General features: G+C 39.1%; 2 protein-coding genes across 7 annotated transcripts in view; one reads left to right on the forward strand and one right to left on the reverse strand.

Annotated features, from left to right (window-relative positions):
- The window catches only part of KCTD15 (potassium channel tetramerization domain containing 15), a 46,975-nt gene extending 40,433 nt beyond the window's left edge, over positions 1–6,542 (forward strand). For all 5 annotated transcript variants that reach the window (XM_075510775.1, XM_075510774.1, XM_075510773.1 and 2 more), the window contains one exon: positions 3,014–6,542. In XM_075510775.1, the coding sequence (XP_075366890.1) occupies positions 3,014–3,169 (156 nt within the window). In that variant the 3' untranslated portion in view covers positions 3,170–6,542. The remainder of the gene's footprint in view (positions 1–3,013) is intronic.
- A 1,775-nt stretch (positions 6,543–8,317) lies between these two features.
- LOC142413985 (transcription initiation factor TFIID subunit 4-like) overlaps positions 8,318–24,741 on the reverse strand; it is a 148,942-nt gene continuing 132,518 nt past the window's right edge. For both annotated transcript variants that reach the window (XM_075510770.1, XM_075510769.1), the window contains exon 15: positions 8,318–8,485. In XM_075510770.1, the coding sequence (XP_075366885.1) occupies positions 8,318–8,485 (168 nt within the window). The remainder of the gene's footprint in view (positions 8,486–24,741) is intronic.

The raw sequence follows: 24,741 nt of genomic DNA on the forward strand, positions 1-24,741 counted from the left end.
ATATTGTGTGTGTGTCTCCCTGTACATAGGAGAATCACAGCTGATACGTATTTACTTTTTGGCATATTCTCTTTGGAGATTTACAGGAAAGTAGCTCTGATTTGATTCAGAGATGCTTACTGGTTTCCCTCTATCTGTATGTTACCTTCAGAAAAAGTAACGCGCATAGTGCCAGATTCACTAAATGGCATTTAAATCTGCTCGTGTTCAACATGCCGTTTAGTCTTGTGCACGTACCGGTGCATACAAACCGGTGCTCAGTGCACGTGGAAGCTGCCTTTAGGAGCCGTTCTCCATGGACCTGAGCACAACCGCATCCGAGTTACACTTAAAACTCTACAATTAAACATTCTCTGCATTGTTTACAGGATTTGGCCTGTTTTGTTTCTTGCTGAGAAAATTGATGATACCAAGGTTTTTAACACTAGATTACAGCCTGCAGTCTAGTCCTTCGAGCGTGTAGGTAGCAAAAATGAATCGCTTTGTTCTGCGTGCGGTGCTCTAAGGTGTAATGCCTACCTGGATTGTGTGTTTGCAGAGAGCTGGCTCGGTGAAGAAAAGTCCTATGTTAACATGCAGCCTTCCATAGCTTTGGACCGAGGCAAGCCGAGGGCACCCCGTGCTTGTTTTGTCTTACAAGCAAATTGATTTTTAAAAGTTTTTAGCAAGGATTTTGAAGTCACGTGTCTCTCTGAAATCTTATCTGTCAACCCTCTGTTTCGCCACCCAGTTAAATGGAAGAAGCCTCCTTTCCTGTAGCTAGGTTGCCTCTGTCTTCATCTTGCCAAGTCTAGGAACAGGGATGCACAAAACAGTCAAAATACACTCCAGCCTGTGAAACAGCAGTCTGATGATGTCTTATTCCTCCTTCCCGCTCAAACTCCTGCCTTCCTCTTAGAGCAGGAACAAGTGTTAGTGTCTGCACCCCGTTTCTGTCCTACAGGCTGCGTGCAGCCCAGACAAGGGAGAGAGGTGTAAGCTTTCTCTCTCTCTCTCTCTCTCTTAAATATACTTTGATAACCCACTCTCCCCCCCTTCTTTTCATCTCTCCAGGTTCATTTTTCTTCCCTACACTGGGGTGCTTTTTCAATCTTTCAGTTCTACAACTTTCTTACAGTATAAAGTATGTAAAAATCAGGGCAAAAGTCAGTGAGATTTGGCAGATGCGACTTTCTGAGAATGTAAGTCCCTGTGTCCCAAGGCCAGGCAGAGCTCCTCAGGCAAGCTGATTTCCAGCAGATTCTGCATGGCTTAGGCAAAGCTGTGCTAGAGCAGCTCCTTTCCTTCGTCTGTCCGAAGCAGCCAGAGTAGCAAGTACGAGCTTTTAGTTACCACTGAAAACCCAAACCATGGATTTAAACATAGATGGCCAACACAGGCGACCTCAAAGGAGGGTTCCCGTGGATTAAAACCAGCAACTGCTGCCATGGTTTGCATTGCACTGTGATACCACCTTGGATACAGTTGTGCTTTTGAGATCAGTTACCCTCAATAAAGGCTCCAAACTTGATGTTTCTGGAGAAAGCAATGCCAACACTCAGTCAGAAGAAGAACGCGCTAAGAAATGCACCTTGGCCTCACGTGGGTTTGTGTGCGAGGGCAGGGGCAGAGGTCCGGTGTGCAGGTCTTTAACATAGTCAGCTTGGGCCTTGAAACACAGCTTTTAAGTACTACTGCAGTAGGTGTAACTGCTGAAGTGCTTCACAGGGCTAGTAAAACCAAAAAAGAAAGCAGATTCTTTCTGTAACACAAACCTGTGAAAGCATACGAGTTGCCTCCGTCTGAAGTTGGGTATATTGCTTAGACGCTTCTCTAGGTTGAGTGAACAAGTTTTTAAATAGCTTAGTCCCTGTCGTTGTGGGTGGCAGACGGCTGTCACACAAGGACGCTGGTGTTACGAAGTTCATCGGGTTTAGTAAATCAGCAGGTTCACTTTCCAGCGCAGTGGGCCCACGTGCTGTAGCAATGGAAGCGGTACCTTGGGCAAGACTGTTACGGAGCAGTACGGGCTGCTCCCCCTCGATGGCATTTATCAGTAGAGACAAACACAGGAACCGTTTTTCCCGGTTACTGCCCTGGACTCAGGAGCGCAGCCAGCGGGAGGGAGGGAGGGAGCTCGGCATCTGCTCTGGTGGACCTTACACCGCAGATCTGCCAAAGGTGGATCTGGCACCCGCTCTCACCTAATGCTGAGAAAAGTCTGCGCGCATCCTGCTCTGCTGGGAAACCGTATATCAACACGCTCACCCATGTGAAAACATGGCCCCTATCATATTGCCAAGATCAGTATATCCTAGGGTAATGTGCTGTGTGACAGTCTCAGAAATTAAAGTTGCCTCTGGGTTCCTTAAATTCATGCATCTAAATCGCATCAACTTTTCTTTAGAAGGAGAAAGAGAAAATACATATTTGGGCAATAAAAATTAACCTCTTTCTTGGGCCAGAACGTTTCCTTATTGTCCACGACTTGGCTCCACGTCCCGTCCCTGCCATGCTTTGCTAAAAGCAGCGCTCCCTTCCAGCGAGGGAAAATCACAGCTGCGACTTCCGTGAAGATCTGGTGGAAATGTCACTCAGACTCCTAATACATTTTCATCTGCCAAGGAAGAGCTGAGAAATGTTTTCATTTTGTAAGACTTTCTGTAAGACTGTTCGTATTAGTAATGAATAATGGGCACTTTTTATTACGACTTAAACCTGATGTTGCTTTCTATAAGCAGTAAGATAGCATCAATATCACCACAGTCCAGTATTTTACTATATAATGTACTAAGCTGCTCTGCAGAGCGCTTATTTGTTTGATTAATTTTTGTTTTCTACAGAGGTTTGCTGAGAGCGAGACTTTAATCACAGTGTAGTCATTTAAGAATAAGTTATAGAATTATAGCTGAATAATATTCATTCAACAAGGACTCGAAAGACTAAATCTATCATTTAGATCCAGTGCTCCTGAATGTTTTTATCACTAACATTTGCTAAATATTAATCTGATTTTTTTCCCCTCACGTTGCAGGTGCTCGAAAGATTATTTCAGAAGGGATTTAACGTGGCAGCTTCATGCGGTGGTGGGGTGGATTCCTCTCAGTTCAGTGAATACGTGCTGTGTCGCGAAGACAGACGACCGCAACCTACCCCAACAATCAGAATAAAACAGGAGCCCCTGGACTAGATGCTACCCGTACTCCTTTGTAACCGTAGAAGTGTTTAATAGTCCCTTATGTGAAACACTAAGGATTTGCAAAACAGTATTAGCAAACAGATTTTGACTTTATGTTGCCAATTAGTGGTATTCTGAAACTACCTGTCACATAGCCAGCCATGAAATGCATTTGAAAAACCAGTTGTCCGTTTTTCACCATGAAATTCCTGAGCATGCTCAGCATACCAGCCCTGCTGGGAACGTACTTTGGGCTGAACAGCTGTGGTGGTGAAAAAGGCAAAGCTTCATAAACCCCTGACCCTAGATTGGACTTCTGCAGAAAGACCGATTAAAGCAATTTGAATAGATCAGCAGGAGAAACGGTTCTGGCAGCCTTTCCAACGATACCCCGATGCTGTGACGCGTGGAAGCGGGCGCCTCCGAGAGGAAGATGGTACACTAAAAACTGCACTGAGTATCTTCCCTGACTGCCGCACCTCCTTCATATCAGACGTGCTTTACACCTCCATACATTACGTTACACTTCCGTGATTGTACTCGCTCATGCTAGCAAATGGCTTATTTTTATACAACATTTCCAACTGAAATATCTCTCTCTGAATCCAGAATCAGAAAAGGACAGATTTATAGTCAACTGGTGCTCCGTACTAAAAAAACCCACACAAACAAAACAAAAAAGCGACAAATTGACAAGGCCAATTGTGGCAATATTTGCAAAAGTAGGGATCTGGAAGCACAAAAGAAAATGCCATCCACCATCACACAAGGGTCACATACCTAACGTGGAGCTGTAGTTCTTTTAAAGCCAGTCTTGTTTTGACTCAGAAACTGTTAAGTTTTGCATCATCAAAGAAGCGTGGTTCTGCCAAGCAAGCTCTGCCACCCCTTGTTACTCATTTACTAACCATGTTATAAGCCCACATTTAGGAGGAAACGCTAAGAATTTTGGACAAGCCTACTCTTTATGGGTCTGGAATTTTTGCAAAAAAAGATGTTAAACCCCTCTACTGCCATTGTCCGATGAAAGCAGGCCACCTTTGTTTAGATTGTTTTTCCTCTATTATTTTAAACTCCTATTAAAATACCGATTCTGTAGCTGCCCTCTCTCTGTGTAATTTCCTCTTTAACAAAGCCCGCTGTCTGCAGGAGGTTACTGCTCCTTCCACGAATCAGTATCGACTCTGACTTGCAGGGCTTCCTAACTCAGGAGACAGCACCGTGTTTGCAGGTGCAAGGTTATAAATAGCATTCTGCTAAATCCTGTTTATTGCTGTTTAGCATGATTCATGTGTTAATCACAATTTAGTTTCTCCCACATTAATTTATAGAATACTGTTGTAGATGCTGAATTTTAATTAAACTCTTTTTAGATGCATAAATACGGCCATATAGAACAAGGGACAGAGTATGAAACAGTCAACAATTCTTTAATGCCAAATGATTACAATCAGGCAAAGTAAAAAAATCACGTTTAAGACTAGTATTTTCAAAAGCAATGAGCGGTACTGAATATCCAAGGTACAATCTAGGCAGGGGTCTAATTTTTGGAAAAGGGCTGGATACCTGTCCGTGGAAAATCAGACCTCTGCAGATTCTCTCACCTTGGTTACTCAACTCAGAAATCTTTTCTGGAAATCTTAGCCAATATGTCTTGGCCTGCTAACTTAGCAGAACAGTTGAGCAAATCTGTCTACTTTAAAAGAGTTGTAAAGTTATTTTATTTTGTGGTTTTATACTTGTACGACATTCTAAAGTTGCTAGGCATTGCCATATTTGAATATATGGCACAACATTCACCTTTGTATGTAAGATATCTGTAGAATTGTATATTATACATTTAATATTGTAAAGAACTTAACGTATAATTGTCATGTATTTGTGTATGCACATTTCTTATACAGTACTTCATGCCATAAACATTTCTGTAAAGTAAATGATCAAAACCAAGCAAGTAGGGTGGAACACTCACTGTATCTCCCATGTGGTTTGAAAGAGGTGAGAACTTTTGATTGCATCTCCTCCGGCCTTTTGCTCCGTTCAGCTTGATGTAGCCATGTCTTACAAAAAGAAAAAAAAAAGTGTTTTATTTATTACTTTCATACATTGAGTTCACTTTAAGTTCAAAGTATCCTTAAATAATCCGTTTAGCTTCGTGGTTTTATCCCATACACGCTTCTGTCCTGCCCTCCTGAAGAGGGAGAGTTAGCACTAGCAGCGGCCGAGCGCTTGTCTGTCGGCGCATCCTCTCCGTGCGTTACCTCTCAGCCAGGGGAGAAGGGCGAACGCCTCACGTTTACATTTGAACACAGGGGCCCAGTTCTGCCACTCGTACTCAGGCCAAGCCTCCCCCAGGGTCGGCGTCTGCAAGTGGGACCGGACTCCGAGTACCCGCCGAGCGCGTCCAGCTCCCGCCGAAGGCGCAGGCAGCAGCTCTCGCGAGCCTGGAAGCGGGATGATGCTTTTAGGTGTACGTAGAACGCCACTGGAAGTATTTGGGGTTGGCTAGTTTGTTTTTCTTCAGTTTGGTGTTTACCGTATTTTTTTCTATAGCTCAATAAAGCAGCTCCAGTACTTCGGGCAGCTTGCTAAGGTGGCATCGTAAAGGGTTCCAGGCTGCGCCAGCCAAGTTAAATGTGAACTTGAGACGGAAAGTTTGAGCCATGACATCACAACATTGACTGCAAAATAGCACTAAGGCACGGCAGACATGTGGAAACAATCACTTTGTTAGAAGAAATATGCCTTTAAAAAAACCAGAAAGCTAGAACATGTTCTTTTAGTTAGTAACTTCAGGTCACTTATTTAAAGTTTATTACAGTTTCATTTATATCTTTTTTACTTACTTCCCTGTATTTTTAGGCAGCAATATCAGCAAAAACTGATTTGAATTTTTACTTCTGGCCTTAGACCATAGCAACATAACTTAATTAAGAACATTGCTCAGCGTCGCTAAAACAGGTTTTAAAATATCATAGAAACTCCAGTAAAGCTGTGGTGCGCAGCCAGCGAGTGTTTTTATTAATGAAGGCCAAAAAGTAGGCGTAGCCTGGGTGTTTGCCTAATTCGATTGAACAAAACTCTTCTGATTTCCGTTGCTGAGCACTGAAACTGGCTTGAAGAACACGAGTCTTCGCTAGCACTTTCTGTACAACCCGCTTACACCACTGTGCTCCCAAGTCTCGGAAAGAAAGTGAAAGAGAGAATGTTATGTTGTGCTCATTGGACTAATCGCTTTTGAGAAAGCAGCTGTTGAGTGCATTCATTCACTGTATTAATAGCATCGAGGTTTGTTGACAATTTTATTAGATCTTGGACAAAGGATAAGAATCAGCACAACAAAACATTGAAGTATTTGGTTTTAATATTTCTTTGTGGGTATTCTGTTAATATTTTAATGCAAAATGTTTCTGAACAGTGCTTAATAACTACAAGACAATGTGAAATTCATGTTTGATAAATTAATACTGTATGTCACTCGATGTGTTACTTTAGTAAATTGTTTTATTTCTTTACAAAATAAGTACAAATAAGGGAGTATGTTTTCACACAAATTGGGGGTATTTACGAGTATGTACAGAAATCATCAAAATAACGTAATTCTAATAAACACAAGGCCTTTATAAACAATATGTACAAATTATCAATACATTTAAAACATAATTTTACACTTCCTGGCCTTAAATACCTTATGAATAATCTTTTGGCTAAATAGCAGCAGTATAAATTTTCTTCTGCTTTTCATAAACCTTAAAAAATAATTAAAACTTTTGTTTTTAAAACTATTGGACAAATAGTTCTATTTGTGCTTTCGCTATGGTTTCCCATCAAAAAAAAAAGTATTGCCTCAAAAAAGTGGCAAGCATAACATAGTAAAAAGTGAAAAAATAAATAAGCAAACGTCTCCCTTCCATGGTTACTGATAATACTGTTATGTTTGAAGTACAACAGCTTGTGCCCACCTGCCTGCTCAGTATTCCTATCCGATACCCATTTAAAAGACTCACACTGACTTCGCTTGGCTTTGGTGTGGGCCCCTTAAATTCCAATTCAGCAAAGCATTTAAAAAGCATTCATCCCACCCTTAAATAGTTAAAACTAGTCATTATGCTTAAAGTCATGCGCTTGTTCACGAGCCTCTCCGACTGGAGCCCTCGGGTCCAGTCGTCCAAGGCAAAGGCATCGCCAGTCCCTGCGGTGCTGCCCTGACCACCCGGCGGCACCGGGCTGCCAGGGCTCGCCCCTCCTCTTGTGATTCTCTACGAGCGGAACCGGCCCCCAAAAACTTCCTTTACAGTGACTTTAAAAATCCATATAGAATACTCTAAACTCTTTACTGAACAATACTCTCTTTTAAAACCACCGTTAAACCATACTCTTTGCAATAAATAAATTAAGGTATTTTTTAGAAAATAAAACCCAACTTTGATTCATGTTACTAACCAGCTGCTACAAATGTGCAAAAGATTGAAGAGACTTAGAAAACAACTGGAAGCCAGTCAAGGTAACTCAGTTGGGACCCGAATGCACAGATTTCATACACTTAGGATTTGGTTCAGCAAATGGCTCGGGAAATGAGCTGTGCAGTAAAAGCAAAAATCCTAAATATATAAAATTTGTGAGAGTGTGCAGTGGCTATTCTCTTAGCTGTGCAAAAAATTGCGATTATAACTAATCTAAAATAACAACAGGTATCACCATGGTTAGCCAGCAGAAACAGTGCTAGTAAAACTAAAAAGAACACAACAGCACCGTAAGTGAACATACAGGTTAACACCATGGTTAGGTCCCAATCCTGTGAACCTGTCCCAATCCTCCTCGCCGTGAGATGGTTTAGGTGAGCCATTGCAGCAGTCTTTCCATTTGCGTAACTTCAATGCCATCTACTTCAGCCTTATCTAAAATGGCCAAATGGAGCAAGACTTTGATGTTGGTTATATCTGCGGATTTAACACTTTAAAACCTTTTGCACATTTTTTTGTGGTTTTTTTATATATATTTTTTTTTTACATAAAGGGAATTTATTGCATGTGTCTGACAACCTTACAAAACAAAATTACTGGAACATTGACTTCTGAAAAAAAGAGAAGGCACATTAAAATGACAGCTTTTCAATGCAAGTTGAGCTTCTGTATGGAGAAATCAGTACAATTCTTGGCTTTATTTAAGCAGAGCTCGATAGAGCAGGAGAGAATGGCTCGTTTCTCTTTCCTGTTCCATGTAGAAGATGAAGTCCCTGAGGTTTACGCGAGTTATTTTCTGTCGTGCATACTGCCTGGATGAAGGAGTCCCCAAGCCAGCCTGACTTCCACCGGACATACCGAGGCCCTACAAAGGAAACACAGCAAAGTCAAAAGTCCTGCAACAGTAAAGAGTTTCCTCATACTCTCAGGTTTACGACAACTAACTGCTGGATTGTTTTAAACATCTTAAATGGATTATTATGAGCCTAATTCTGAAAGTATTACATGAGATTTTTGGTTTTGTTTTTTTTCTATTCTTCTGAGTCTCACCGAGTTAACCTGAGTAAAGAAACTCAAGTGCAAACACACGTGAGGCTAGACCTTGTTCATTTACAACTCAGGACAAACGTGTCTGACTAATTCTGCTACAGTCGTGTTAACTGTAGACGTATTTGACCAGTTTAATTTCAGAGGCCTTTTAAGGACAGAACTATTTGCAGCAGCTAAAGCCATCTTTAGTATATCAAATGTGTGCACCACCCACATCCTGGGCCTAGGACTGGAAAAAGGTGAGTGGTGTATCAGGATGTTGCTACTGCAATAACCTCCACAGCTGCCAGTCCCAGCTTGGGGGACCCTGGTTCTCTCGGTCTACTGAAGAGAAGGGCTCAGTGTGGGGAGATACTGAAGAGTCTTGCTCGAGTGCACAACCAACGCTCAGCTGAGAGATAGAAAAATTAAACAGAAAAATCACAAAATACTCAAACATTGTGCGATGATAAAGACAAACATTAGTATACTATTTTCCAAAGCTATTTAAATAATTTTTGGTTTTTAATTGGTTCAAAGCTACTGGATTACTGAATACTTCATCCTGGCTTTCTCTATAGAGAGAAAATTCACAAACTGAGCCTGAGAACACTGTGATTTGAATATTTAGAAATTGAAAGGACGTAATTACAGACTTTCTGCAGTCTTGTTGAGTTTAAAACTGAAACTTGATACACACATGTATTCAAACCTTTTTTCATCCTTAGGAGATGAATTCCAATTGATTTCTGACACTAAACTGTTCTTAGAAAAATAGGTTTTAATCGCTAAAAAGATTTAAATTATTTTTCAAACCTCTAAGACATCTGGCAATGTTTTCAATACTTTTAAAATCCCAGATTTACTTACTGCTGCTCTTAATAACCTACCTTCTTTTCCCAGGAAATACTTACTCTAGGATCTTGATTCCATAGCCATTAAAAATACAGTTAAGAATAATTTTACTTCTGGAAGATTGTAGGGGAAACATATATGGTATATTGCAAGTAAGATGTAGCACTGTTTTCTCTGTGGCTTTTCTCTCTGTGTACCAGCAGTCGGTCTCCTTGCAGAACTATACCACTCAAGTTATTTCTCCTGTATCTGATTATTAAATTACAGTAGTGGGGCAAATCCTACTCTCTTGTAACCACAAACACAAAAGGCTTAATGTAGTGAAATGAATGTGGCTAAGCTTGCAGGCAAGAGAGGGAGAAGCCCACAATCTTCGAGCACCATGAGCATTTGATCTGAGGGATTCTGTCCTCCAGTATGGAGTAGTTTTTATTAATAGATTAATTGATTTACCACCTAACCTCACTGCTCATAGGAAAAGCATGAGCTGCAGCTGCAAGGGTTGCTCATCCATGCTGAAGCCAGACACATCCCCAGTGCACAATCCATTTATTTAGTGGTGCTCTGAATTCAGCCTTTACGCCAAAAAGCTTTGCATTCCTAAAAGGAATAGCATCATTTAAACTCATGCTCTTTATCTTCCACAGGTCTGGAACGATACCCTGCTTGCACTCTGACCATGCATCCACTTTGCCAGGGCTGTTGCCACTATTTCCAACTCTCCAAGGAACCATCGTGTGTATTTTTATTTTAAATCAAGCTGACTCAAAAATATTTTTCTCTCTTCTCTGTTCCCCACATGGTACATCTCTCACCCCCGCCCCAAGTAATACTTATTTCAGATTCATCCTGACTACAGTTCCTGAACAGTGACAAACGCACTTGTAAGAAATGTGGCCACCTTAAACTCATTAAAAAATACTGTCCATAGCATACTGGACTAGAACCATCCTGCACACACTTACCAAATATTAACAGAAAAGCTACTTAATTTTTTAAATTTTTCTTCATATAAAACTATTTCTTGAATCAGCTGAGGTACATTTACAGCAAGTAACTGCTTTCTATTTGGACAGAGTAGCTGGAACTAAGATGTAGTAAGTCATATTCATTGCATTTATCACTTGAGATACTGAACTTTTACGTAGGAAGAGCATATACTTAATGCAACATCATAACATGACATTAAGCTGTGCACATTCATAACCACACTTGTGAGCCAATCAGTTACCTATAATGTTCTGTAATCGTTTTACAAGGTGGAAAAAAATCGTAAGTGATTTTAGAAAGTACAGAAGCACATCTGTAAACTGACAAACCAGTAATTTATATCTGTCAATATGATCTCTAATTTAAATTAAAGACCAATTTGTTTGGTACTGCATTGTACTCAAAATCATTCGGCAGATGCTATATAAAAACATGTAGACTACTAAATGCCACAATTTTTTAATTATATACATGAATGCAAGCATAGTTAAAATTAATTGCCAAGAATAGTGGAATTGAAATAATGTAGGTTTTTCTCAAGAAAAAAATCACATTTTTATCATCAGCATGACAGACTTTTCATTAACCCAAACAAGCCCTGTGTTGTCTGTATCTATGGCAACTAATACCAGTTACAAAGATAAAAGCTCTAATAAAAAAATGAATGGTTGTAAATTGTTTACATCCTTTACTTCCTGGCCTGCCACACCCAAGCTATTACCAAATCACACCCACTCAAATATACGTCAGTACTAGTTTTTGTATCAGTGAGCTTCTATTTATAATTTAAGGGAAATTTAAGATGTTCCAGATCAGAAAAAAACCATTTAATTTATATACGAACTCTTTCTGCCTCTTCATTTTGAGATTGTTTACATACATGAGTTACAGCAACTTCTTATCCCCTCTCCTTTTCCCCACTGCCTCTTCTCCCTTGCCGCTGCAATCCTACTTTCTTGTAACACACCAAGGCAACTGGTGACTGCCTTGGACTTGGCAGCTGCAAATCCCACAGGACAGCAAGGAAGATGGCAGAGAGCAAACAAATTATTCTGTGCTCCACCCATTCCTCACGGGGCTACAGAGAGGTGGGCTACAACGGGGCTTTCCTGAGACCCCGCTCCCAGCCGGGACTGAAGAGAAAATCAATCCATGGAAAATCAAATGCAGGAATTTGCAAAAACACCATAGTGCCGTGCTCTCTGTTAACCTGCAATCCAAGACCCACTGAAACAGTCAGAGTCCGTCTACTTTAATGGGCTTTAATGCACTTCAGATACGCACAGCTGATGTATACGTAGCTTACAGTATTTTAAATAACAGTGTTGGACTGTCAAGCTTAATTCAACTGTTGGAAGCTACCTAGCTTGAAATTATGGCTTAAGAAGAAGTATCAGTGTAATTATTGGTTCAGTAGGCACATTTTGAAGCATTCTGAATTTATGTCAGATGTGACACAAGATTTGGGCCACCAATCTCGGCCTGTTTGCTATTTTCATGATTTTCCCCCTATGAGAAAACTCATGCTGTTTGAAAAGCAGAATAAAACCGGTTCAAAATAAAATACTGACCAAAGACTTGGTAGATCACTAGGTAAGTATACAACAATCTGCCAAAGAAACACGCTCTCACAGTGATAGGGTAAGAAATTAAAACAGAGAGTCCTGTGCACAGAGACTATTACAGAGAATATTAAAGAATACTTACCATGATAAACCTGGCTCCTCTACAGAGCATTCATCACCTCTTACTTCCTCCAGAAATATTCTCAGTCCGCTGTACTACCCTCCACCTATCACAAACTTTCCCCCGCCTCCCAAACCTTCACCTTTTTCAAAACAGTCTCAGAACTACTCCATGGTCGGCTCTTCTCCCATCCTCGCCAGCCAGGCAAGCATCATCCCATGGGGTGGCTGACCCACCAGGCTGCATGTGCTCAGCAGCCACCCAGCAGATGTGGCCCCCAAACCAAACTTACCCCAAAGCCTGCTGAGCTCGTACAGCAGCCTTTCCTCACTGGTGAGACCAGCATGTCTCTCCTGTACCCAAGCCAACTGATCACATGGCAGTTGTAGGGACTTAAAATCTCGAGCTCCTTTCTCCCTCTGTCCCCCTCCTGCTGGCCCCCATCACCAGATTTGATCAGTATTTCCTGAAAGGTTTAAAGGCTACTGGCAGAGAGGACAGAGAGACAGACACACCTCGTCTGAAATTTTCATGGACAAACTCCCCTACTGCTCAGAAAGTAAAAATGTCTCTGTGCATTAAATTACAGTAATTACAGCAGCAGGTGTATGAAAATTAAACTCTCAAAAGCGTGCTCTTCCTTGCTCGAGATAGAAGTGCTTTCACTTAAGAAAGAACATGTAATATCAAATCTACACTGATTTTTATAACAGTGGTTTCTACTGTTGAGCAATTAAATCAATTTCTTTCACAAATCTGTATACCTTCAGCTTTGAATTATAGAACCATGGAAATACAGTGCAATATTCTTGTCAAGAAACACAAAGATAAGGGCAAATAGAAGACTGCATTTAATATTTTACCCATCCTTCCTTCACCAGAAAACAATTCAGTCCTGACATCTCTCCTTTGAACATAGTCTTGAACTGCGGCTATTGCTTCTCTGTGACCCAGAGAGACAAGGCAATAATGATAAAAGATCTGCTGGTTTTCTTCCCAGGCTACATGGCACATCCTTGTGGCAGCTTACACTTCAAGCCAAAGTCTGAAAGTGGGAATCATACAGTAACAATTCAAAGCCAAGCTATCTATGGAGTAAAAAAATGCCAGGAATTTTGTCTCTCCAACCTCCACGCACTGAAGAGGAGTGGTAAGATAAGGTATCTATTAGTCTGCTCTTATGAATAAGAGGTCTTGGATCATAAAAATATTCTGGAGATATTCTGCAGCAATGATGCTTACTTGCATAAAGGGGTATTAGATCTTTGGCTGAGAGGCACTTTGTACGTGAAAAACAGGTATAATATTATGTATGATTAGCTGCCCCACGTAATATAGGGTTTAATTCAGCACCTACTGAGGCTAATAGTGATGATTTCACTGATTTAAATGAGAGCTGAAACATCCTTAAATCAGTATTCCCCTGAAGTACAGAAAAGTAAGTAATAACTGTTTGTCAGCACCTCAAAGATTAACAATACTGTATGAAATATAATTATATCTACAAAAAGATTGTGCATCTTCGTATGCACAATCTGGTGGCTTTACAAGTGTCTTCAGAAAGATTCAAAAGCTATCATTTAGGCCTTCAGATCAGCAACAGTTACAGGGAGGATGAGATACCATTATTTCTTTGGAAGCTAGTTATTTTCATTTGCAAACATTTTTATCCTGTACTATTTTAGTGCAACTGTTCCTACAGACTCCGTTTTGGCACGCGTTTGCTTGCTACACCCTCTTGGATGCAAATGCATCTCATTTCCCCTGGGCACATAAACACACACCTCGCCCTGCAGACAAACATCAGAAAAACTGATTTGCACAAGTATTTACAAGTACTTCAAATACCAGCACAATTGCAACATTTCAAAGACAGCGTGCAGTAATTTTTATATTAAGAAATAATAAGAGGAAGGTAAATCATACTAAGACATGGATACAGTGAAAATTTTTTCTTTAGATGTGATCACTTTAGTTTATAATTACATGTTATTTCAACCCAAAGAAATGGGTTGCCATTACAAGACGAATGCTTTATATGTACCTGCTCTTTGCCTTTATTATGTTAAGCTAAGTCACATATGCAAGTACTGTTATAATTGAAAACCTGCTTTGTAAAACAGCATCACACCAAAAATTTCCAGTTGAGAGAACTCGGCATCTATTACCAACCCGACCACCTATTCCTTCCTCCAAGAGAGCATGCCCCCCACAAACTGAATGAAAGCAGGGGTAAAAAGCAGGCTATGCAACATTTCAGTGAGAAACAACTTGGGAAGAAGAGAAGTCCACCCCAACGGAAATAAGTAATGCAGATGAAACGTAAGGCAGCTATGGGCTATGACATTTACCTGCTCAAGGGAGATGGGTGTTCAACTGCCCAGTCCTCAACAGGTCATTCTCAGGAAGAAACCAGACTGCAACTGATTTTAACTTCCTAATCAATATATCCATGCAGATCTCTGAGTAATCACTGCATTAATGTGAGAAAGAAAAACTCAAGTTTTTCCTGCACAGAGATACAGCTTTGCGGTCTGTGAAGACTTTTAACCTTTCAAAGATCTTTCTGTATCCCTCACTCCTCACTTGGTATGAGATAAAAACGGATGCCTTGTATCCTCTGACTTCTTGCAACACACTCACGATTTGCTTGGTGGTGCAGGCTCCAGGTCTTTTCATTTACTTTGTTCACGGACCTGCTCTTCACTGCAGCTATAGATCTTGCCAACATCTTTATCCACAAACATCTCATACCTACCACAATTCACTGCCTTACTTGGACTTAAAAGCAATGACAATTTTACCTGATTAAGAACTCTTAAGTTTGGGCTGCATTCTTGCAGTGGTAATTATAAGTGGAATATTCTATTTATCCTGTTTCCATCATACACATATATTTTCATTTTGTTTGGAATGTTTCTCCTCCCATGCTTTCCAAATGTTTAATCAAGTGCTGCTCCCTTTGAAATACTAATCCTGCCAATTTTTTTTTTTTTGTTATTTTTTAAGCATTGTGGTGCTTTTCCCTTCTCATCTTTCAATATTAGCATGGGGGGTTTTTTTGGTTGTTGGGTTTGTTGTTGTTTTTTTTTTTTTTTTTTTTTTAAGGACTTGCCCATCTTACTCCAGCCCAGTCATGCTGTATGTCCCTATATTCTCTCTCAAGAGCCAAGAAACGTAAAACCAACTTTGGGAGAAGCCCTACAGCCCAACTTGCAGGATTCACATTTTCCTTGAATCCTATTTTATTCCCAGCTGAATTTTCTCTCATTGTAGTCTAACAGCATAGTCTAACAGGAGCTGGTGGAAGGCCAAGGCTTACGTAAAGCTGATAAGGGAGACTCAGGCTGGGAAGTGGAACGTCTAAACAAGAATTACTGTCCTTGGGAGAGAAGCACATCCTGGAGAAATATGTAAGCTAATTAAGATGTTTTGGGAACCATCTGAAACAACTAGTAGAAGTGTGATAAGAAGCACCCTCACACGAACCATCCTCATTATAATACTAAAAGTCAGACCCCTCGAGCTGGAGACCCCGGCCCAAGCAGAGACCCCTCACCTCTGAGCGTGCGCAGAATATTAAAGCAGCACTGTAGCTTTAAGGTGAAATAAGAGAAATGTAGACCAATAGAAAATGGCTTTGTGTAATTACTTATGCATATGCATAACTAGACTGTATAAATACTGTACCTGTATGACCGAACTTTGTGCTAGCTTTGTGGAGCTACCACCTAGCACCCACCTCTGCGCAGACAGGAAATAAAATACCTCTGCCCTGTGTGTATGTTGGCATCTCGCACACCGGGTAGACGACCTCACACTTGTGGGATAACATCGTGGTAATCCTTGATATTAGTTCAAAACTATCTCATTTTTACATAGTGTGCGGGGCCCTTTCTTTTCTAACGTGTATGATTGTGACTTTCATTTAATCAGAAACTTAAAATAATTAAAATATTCTCAACATTCATCAATCTCTAGACACATAGAACTGTAAAATTTAATTGTTTAAATATCTAATTAAAATATACATTATTGCTAACCGGTAAAGGTTGCTTTTTCAGTCTCTTACTGAAGACATGCTGAGCAGAACAACTGTAGGGGACAGGGTAACTGTGGTGGACTAGATTAATTCATAGCAGGTTTTGATGAAGAAAAAATCAGCACTAAGTAGTGCATCATGACACTTCATGTGCTAGCTATATCTCACCTATTTAAGGTGAGACACAGATATCATATAACTGTTTCATATATTGCCAGTCCTCCCATGGGAAGAGCGGGAGACAGAGAGAAATGTATCTAAATCTTAACGCTTGTGGGGGGAAAAAAAAAAAAAATCTTACAAATGCAAAATCTAAACGCAAAATCACTTTCTCAACTCTTGAGAACATGAATTGCCCTCATTCATCTCAACTGACTTTCAGTTCTTAAGCCTAATTATGATGTATAACACCCAGACTTTAAAATAATTATGTTTGCAACTGTGGGCCATCTTGTGCACTCCCAGCAATTGTGCAAGTGCCAATCAAGTGACTTTATGCACCACTTGCCAAACAAAGGGCAAAAATAGCCACAGATCTACCAGCTCTTGGCACATTTTATTCCTGTGTAAAATTCGCTCGTAGATTAGTTACAATCTACGAACAGTGGTATGAACCTTTCCCTATAATTACCAGAGGCTCCTCTGTGGATTGAGGGTAGTATATGGCCCTAATTTGTACACCCAGCCCATTAAATAAAACAAAACAAAGCAGGCAACATGGTTATCTCAGAATTGAGTGGCAATAAAATTAAGCCCTAAATGCTAATACCTTCAGCTTACAGGATAAACACATTGTCAGAACACAGTCCAGTGTACATAAGACGTTAACATTTGTAAATAAAATGTGGAAGATGGCTAACACTCTTTCTATTACTGCAAATAACATGGAATATAATTAAGGCCTGGTGCATTTCAGACATTAGGGAGAGATGATAAGAGTTCAGCAGGGAGAAGTCGCTGAATCATTTAGCCACTGATTTCTTGATTTCTTAACATTTCTGTTTCTTACAGTTCAGTCTCACTCTTGACTCTTTTTAAGTTAGCGGTTTAGTTTGTTCAGAAAATATTCGAAAAACTTAAATCAGATCAGCACAAATAACTCTTGGAAGAATGGCTCCAAAAAGAAAACAAGGTGGCTTTTCTTTCCTACAGACATCAGTAAGCTTGTCGGAGCCCCCACTCAATATGTTCTTTAGTTTCCCCTTCTACATTACGAAGACAGTCTCTTGCACATCATGGTCACCATGTGCTGTTTATCATGCTGTACTCTTTCTCAAGTCCTTTTCTAAGTCCCCTGCCTCTCTCTCTCTTCCACACCAGGATCACTTATCCAGGACTCAAAACAGATACACTTCGTGACCTGCACGTCTCCAGCACTCTTCATTGCTCTCTGTCCTCCAGACTGCAATCTAATCTGCCACCAAACTTCAAATTGCTTCAGCATACACACTTCCATCGTCTGTTTTTTTGTTTGTTTAAAAAAACCCTCTGCTTCATACTGTCCTCTAACCTCTTAGTGCCAATCCAGGTTTTTCCTTTCTCTCCATTATCAGACAAAATAAGACAGCCAAGCCTTGAGTAAAAAGCAGATCAGTTTAACTTATAAACACTATACTGACAATTTAAACTTTGCTCTAACATTTTAAAAACCCTGTAATCCCCTCTTACTTCATGAATTCCCAAAATCCTTATCTTCCTCTAACCCATTTCACCACAAAGCAAACCACCAGCCTTTTAAAGACACTTACATTCAACACAACCAACAACAGAGAATAAACCTTGAATTTCAAACTAAGCCATTTGGAAGAAAAACAAATTTACTTGGTTTTGTAAAGTTAACGCTTTCACACTCTTGCAATTATCCCAGATCCACCTCTTTTTATTAAGTGGGATTAAATGCATCACAAAAACTTTCAAGAAGATCCTTTCACCAACTGTATCTTGCTGTAACAAAATGATTGAGCAACCCATATCAATATCTTAAAAAAAAAAAACAAAAACAACCACCTCTTCAGTCTACAGATGATCATGGAGGAGACATGGTGATGTACAAAAAAATTTTTTTCAGAAGTTAAAGCTCTACTCTTCGTTATTTCTAACTTCTCATCTTTACTATCCTAATAAATTTGGATACCACTCAGACTACCTCAAGAAGAATTAACAAGTAAATATCACAACAAGTAAATATCACAACCATCACCACCCTTCCTTTATTAGAAAAAAACCCAAATATATACAGTTATTATTTAAAATAAATTAAAAACCAGATAGCCAAAATCAAAGGCTCCATTACGAACAACTCTAAACCAGACATTGTGATATATAATAGCAAATAAGTCTAAGAGAGACACAAAATCACCTAATACCATAAATCATCTGATACATATGGAATAGCTATTACTAACAGATCCCAAAAGTTGACAATGATCAATGTATAAACTGACAAATCTCTCAGATCTAATTACTTCCAAAATAAAATTAACATGAATATTATATAAAAAAAGAGGGTTGCAACTACAGAAGAAAAACCTTTCCCAAAGTACTAGCCAAAAACAGAGGCTTGTGATGGGATTTTTTTTGGCAAAGTTAAACAAAAGGCAGTGGAGTGTAATATATTCACTGTCTTTGGAAGGGAGCTGGCACAACCAATCATCAGCAACGTGAGAACTCGAACAGATGACGGAAGAGGGCAACCGAGCAGACACACGCCAACGTACACATGCACATACACTGAAGAGGATTACTAAATTAATTAGAGAGGCAAGTGAAAAAACGTGGAATTCCGAATGCGCCCAATAGTATGGAATGACGCTACTGCCCTATTTTTACCATTGGCAATAAGAGAGGAGAAACAGCTAGCTCTAGTAGGAGCAAGTGCATTATGATACAACACAACATGAGCATTATAAAATGCGAGATGAATCTCAAGCCCAGAGGCTCTTTAGCACCACTCCAAATCACAACTCTCTGCCTTCATTTTTCTTCTTTGCTACCATTCCACTTCTTCTCCCAGTACTTCTGACTTGATTAACCCTTTTTTCTCTTCTACTTTCCTATTTTCATGGTATCGCATCAGATTCTTTAAAAAGCATCTGAGTAATAACAGCAGAGATTATAGATCAGGAGTCAGATTTTCTGCAGTACTCTAAACCAGTGAAGCTCCAGTTGTTTCCAATAAGAAATTTATCACTTCATTGGCACCTTAAGATCGCGTGCTCTTTTGAAAATCTGGCCCCTGATTAAAAGTTACAAAAATCATAAGTCAAATTGTAACCTGTTTTTAATGGTCTAAATTCAAGTGCTGTGAATTTGGGTTTTCTTTAAATACTTTCCCCGGAAATTCAAGTATAATGAGCCTGAAACAGACTTCCTGAAAGACAAGCTTCATTTTAGCTCTTTGAGAATTAGAAAAGACACAGTTGCGTGCTATGCCTAATTTTTTGTATCCCTTTCTGGAATAGTGAGTTCTATTGTGCAGTTTAACCAATTACGGCTTTCCATTCACCTGGCCTGAAATTATGAAATCAATTTTTCAAGAGCTTTTTTGGTCTTTCTAAATACCTGCATTAGAATCACTGATCTTTCCACACAGTACATATAACGTGCTACCTGAACGTGTGCGGCAGTAACATATGGTACAGTAGGCTATAACTATTTTACCATCTGTTCTATCTGAACTCTAACCTTGATAATCCCGTATCAGCTTTTCCCACTAACTGCCGCAGTTCTTAGGTCTTGGCTTCTACTTACCCGTTTAAAATTAAACTGCAGCAAAATGGATGGCCGGATTATATGCTGCTCTTCAGAAGCCTTCACTGCTCTCCAGGTGACTTAATTTGGTCAGGGTCTTAAACAAGTAATTCCTTCAAAACTACAGGCTTTTTTTCTTCAGTTAATAACACAAATCAGTAACCAGAACATTCTTTATTCTGAAAAATATTGCTCAAGATACTGCCATATTCTTTACGTACTCATTTATAAAGTACTTTGTTTTTATTACGCTCTTATTTAGAAAAGTGCATCACCTTCAGTGGAACTGCAGTGGACTCAATACTTTCCAAGAGCAAACTTCAGATTTTTAGCAATGTTCCCCACAGTGCTTGACTCAGTCTCTGTCCAATCGACTCACACTATGAAGCAGACAGAGTCTAATTTGGTTTTTGCACAAATGGCAACATTACTACAACACCTTACCATCTTGCTACTTTGTCTACCCATAAAAACTAAACAGTAGCATCATACTGAAAAATAAGATGTTAATTTTATGGTATTAAACATAAGTTCTCCCCAACTTCTGTATTTGATTCTGTATTTGAGAGAGGACATTTGAAACTTTTATTATTATGGGGGGGTGGGGTGGGGTGTTGTTTTTGTGGGGGGTTTTGTGGGGGTTTTGTTGTTGTTGTTGTTGGTTTGGGTTTTTTTAAGACTTACATCCCATGTCATCAAGTTCTGTTTTCATACAGGTGTTGGAGTTTGAAAGTCTAAGCTTTAATGCTAGGGATTGCCAGAACAGCTCACCTGGCGGACTGCTTTCAAATTTAAAGTCTGCCTTGTTTACAAAAACTCAAATAATAGCTACACAGTAATTAAAATCCATGAAAGACTGTGGCTTTGGTATAATTTATACATACCCATACAAAACTACTACATACACACAGACATATAGAAAACATAAATATATATTTAATAAATACTAATGATAGCCACAAGAACATATGCACCTCTAGTTTCTATTATATGTAAATAAAGCATTAGCACTTGACAGTACTAGTTCTTAAGGATGATGAAATTGAAGAGAGAATCAAATACAGTTATCACCAATTACTATTTTACAATATCTAGATTCAACTCAAAATATTAAATCATAACAGCTCAGTAAACTTCTCTGACTCATTAACAACTGAACCAGACTGTAATGCCTACATAATGAAAACTACATTTATAAAATAATACCTTGTAAAATGATTTAACTTTTAAAATTAGTATAATCCCTTCTCATTAAAGGTATTCCATATTGTCTCCATTTTGAAATACCGTATCATTTCTACAAAGATTGTTTCCCTTCTGATTTCTGTTTAGTATCTGAACAAAAGGGGAATTCAATTTTTTAAATGTGTGAAGAAATCAGTTCATGAGATATAATTTTGCTTTTTCACACATGAGTAGTTTAAATATGTTATTCAATGTTATCTTGAGGCACAAACATAAGGGATGTAGGTTAGAGAAGTCAAAACTACAGACTAGTCTGCTACCTCAAATGTCTTCCAAAACATGCATGGATATCATGGAAACTATGTTTTAATTAAAGAATATTGAATTTTAGTTGTAATCAAGGTCCTATTACACAAATAGCATACAGTGACTATACAGAATCCTTGAATATACATAATGTATAATTCCATACATGTTTTTCAACTACACAAAAACATGTATATTTTATAGCTCTACTTGGGGGAAGAGAGAAGTACTTATTTTCTTTTGGAGTTTATGCTAAAACAGCTTCTTCCTTCCCTATACAATGCAAGAAAAATAAAAGCTTTAATGGATAACAACTAGAGTTTACACTTCACTTTTCCTCTCCAAATACAGGAGGACATTAGCTTCCCCCCTCCTACAATTCTCTTTTGCATTAAAATATTTCCACCTCTGCATAAAAATGACTTTTATTATGCAGTTTCGCAGACTTTCCTCAGTTGGCACCCCAGGAGCATAATCCTGATTCACAAAACAAAAACATCTAATTACCCCAGCTGCATAATTCATTGGCCCATAAATAAAAGTTGGCCAACCCATGATCTTATCTGACAGACTCTAGGGAGCACGTATGGGAATCTCACTATGGGCTTTTCAACCAGAGGTCAAGCGCTCCGCTTGGGTGTCTTGGTCTCGCCAAGGAGAACCAGGGCAAAGGAGAGGATGCCATCTTGCAACCTGGAATGTGTATACTTGCAGGCAGTTAGTCCCGTCTTTGGTTGCTCAGTCTGTTTGCAGGTGAATCATTTAACAAGAGGGTTTCTATCCGAGCTGTGATCCTCCACAGCCTCACACACTGCAACGAGCCAGCCACACACGCTTTGTGATTAACTGAATTGCAGTAGTAATGAGCAAGAGAAAGTACCTGAATTGGCAATACTGCAAGTATATACTAAAGGTTTGCTTCAATCACATTGAGAGGCAAGACTGTAATTTGAAAATCAGACATTGCTCAGATGACAAAACTGAAACACACTTATCGAGTATTCCTTACTTTGCATCTATTTTTCCTATAACGCTGATGAAAAGCTACGTACATTCACACTATTCTGGCAAACTTCCCAACAGAAACAGAAACCTTTTAGACACTGTATAGAGAATTTCTGCAGGTCCTTGTATTATTGCTTTTTTGTTTTAATTTACCAGAGTTGCTCTTAAGTTCCATCTAACCTTTGAAAAACAGCATCCTGTTTGTTTTCATGATGAAGTATCTGCAATTCACTAAATTACAAATAAAAACAAGACCTGGGCCACTCCTAGTGCCAACTAGCAAAACACCTTATGGTCTCACATGAATTCCAAATGGAAAGAAATGATTTTTAAAAGAACTATGAATTGGGTTCTAATGTGTAACATTTTACCACATAATAAAGACTAAGCCGGAAAACATTTCAATTCTCAACAATGTTTTCATTCTGTGTTATAACAAACATGAGTGGCAGAGAGACTCGTCAACCCAGTGGCTAAGGCACTATTCATCTTTCATCTCCCAGATCTGGGCTGCAACCACTCAGCAATAGACTCACTTTCTCACTAGAAATGTCATCTTGGAGCTGAGAAACCTTCTTGACAAATATGTTTTTGAAACAGATGTATTTTTGCTAAACATTTTATCTTTGACAAAAATTTATTTTGACATAGAAAGTTTCATTGCAAATTTTTTTCACCAGCTCTAATAACAAGAAGTTAAAGACTTTTAGGGCCTAAGTGGGGAAAGTTGCTCAGACTATGCCTTGCTGACTGAGATGAGGTCTCCCTGGCTAAAGCAATGACTATTCCTGTAACTACAGTAATGGAAATATATGTCAATTATCCATTGCTCTGTCCTGATTTACCTGTGTTTACCATAAAACAATAAGCTACAGGTCCCCCCAGCATTCAGAGCAAGGCTAAGAATGGGCCCTAAACCTGTCTCATCCTCCTCCGCTGGTCTTCACAGCTATGTCTGAATGACTACTTCATGTACTTAAGTAGTAATTAACCACAGAAATGTTTAGAATAAATGAGTAAGGACAGGGCATTTGAAAAAGAGTTAACAGATGTCTTTAACATTGCTGCTGGCCTAATAACGTTGCTGCAGTAATTTATTTGATGTGGAGTTTATTTAGCTGCTGCAAACATATAGGGTTATAATAATCATAAGCAGGTTGCATTAAGCACAATACATCTTGGATGTGTAACTGTTAAAAATAATCCCAGAAACAGTATGCCTTAAAGATATTACATGTGCAATATCTCCTACAGTCTGATTGTGAAAAGCTAGCCAGAAAGCATCTTTCAGCCTTAAAAAATATTAAAAAAATATATAAAACCCAAGACTTCTTTTAAAGATAATTTTGCCTATATTTTGGGATAGCAAACATTCAATTCAAACATCAAATCCTGGCATACTTCAGTAAGCTATCAGCACAGCAGTGCTGCCTTTTTTCCTTTGAAAAATGAAAGAATTAAATTCAAAACAAACAACTTCAATTTAACACCAAACTACAGGATAACCAATCTTAAAAATGTCAAATTGTAATGGATCTTAATACCCATATAAAACACAAAAATAGTGGCATTGTTCCTTGGTAATGCATAGCAACCTTACAGAATTTCAGTGAAGGAGAAAGAAGGGAAAAACACCTTATTACTTCTAACTCCTGCGAGCCATTTTGGTCTCCAAAGGTTTTAGACTGCCTCAGGCCATGTGTCTGCAGTGTTTCGGGAAATGACTTGCCTTCGCACGAACACTGCTATGTTCTGCAGCACTGCTGCCCCCCAGCATCCCCGCTCAATTTCTATTTAACTCTTCCTTACCTGTATCAGCGGTTTTCCCCCTTTTTTGCAGCAAGATTTCAGAAAGGTTTTGCTTAAAAAAAGCCCACAAAAAAACAAACCAAAACCCCCTCTGCTTTTTCTGACAAGTTTTCTCAGAAACAAACAGGACTAGAATTTATCTCTCTAAATCTTTGAGAGGAAAAGGAAATAAATTTTAAACTAAAATATTTGGTAACAAAACTAGTAGAGCTAGCAATCATCATGGAGCTTTGAAGTTTGATATTGCTCAAATGTTTGTCTGTTTTACTTCAGTTAACAAAGAATAGGTAGAAAACAAAAAGTCCTCAACATCCCCATAGAAAACAATAGCACTACTAAAATTCTTCACCTATCACTGTATTTAGATTTTTAATTACACTCCCAACACCACATAACAGGCTACAATTAAGCCCCTGGATAAGGCCTTATAACTATTAACTAATTTGTCTTAGTAGCAGCATATT

Source organism: Mycteria americana, chromosome 8 (assembly GCF_035582795.1).
Source record: "Mycteria americana isolate JAX WOST 10 ecotype Jacksonville Zoo and Gardens chromosome 8, USCA_MyAme_1.0, whole genome shotgun sequence".
NCBI classification, from domain to species: Eukaryota; Metazoa; Chordata; class Aves; order Ciconiiformes; family Ciconiidae; genus Mycteria; species Mycteria americana.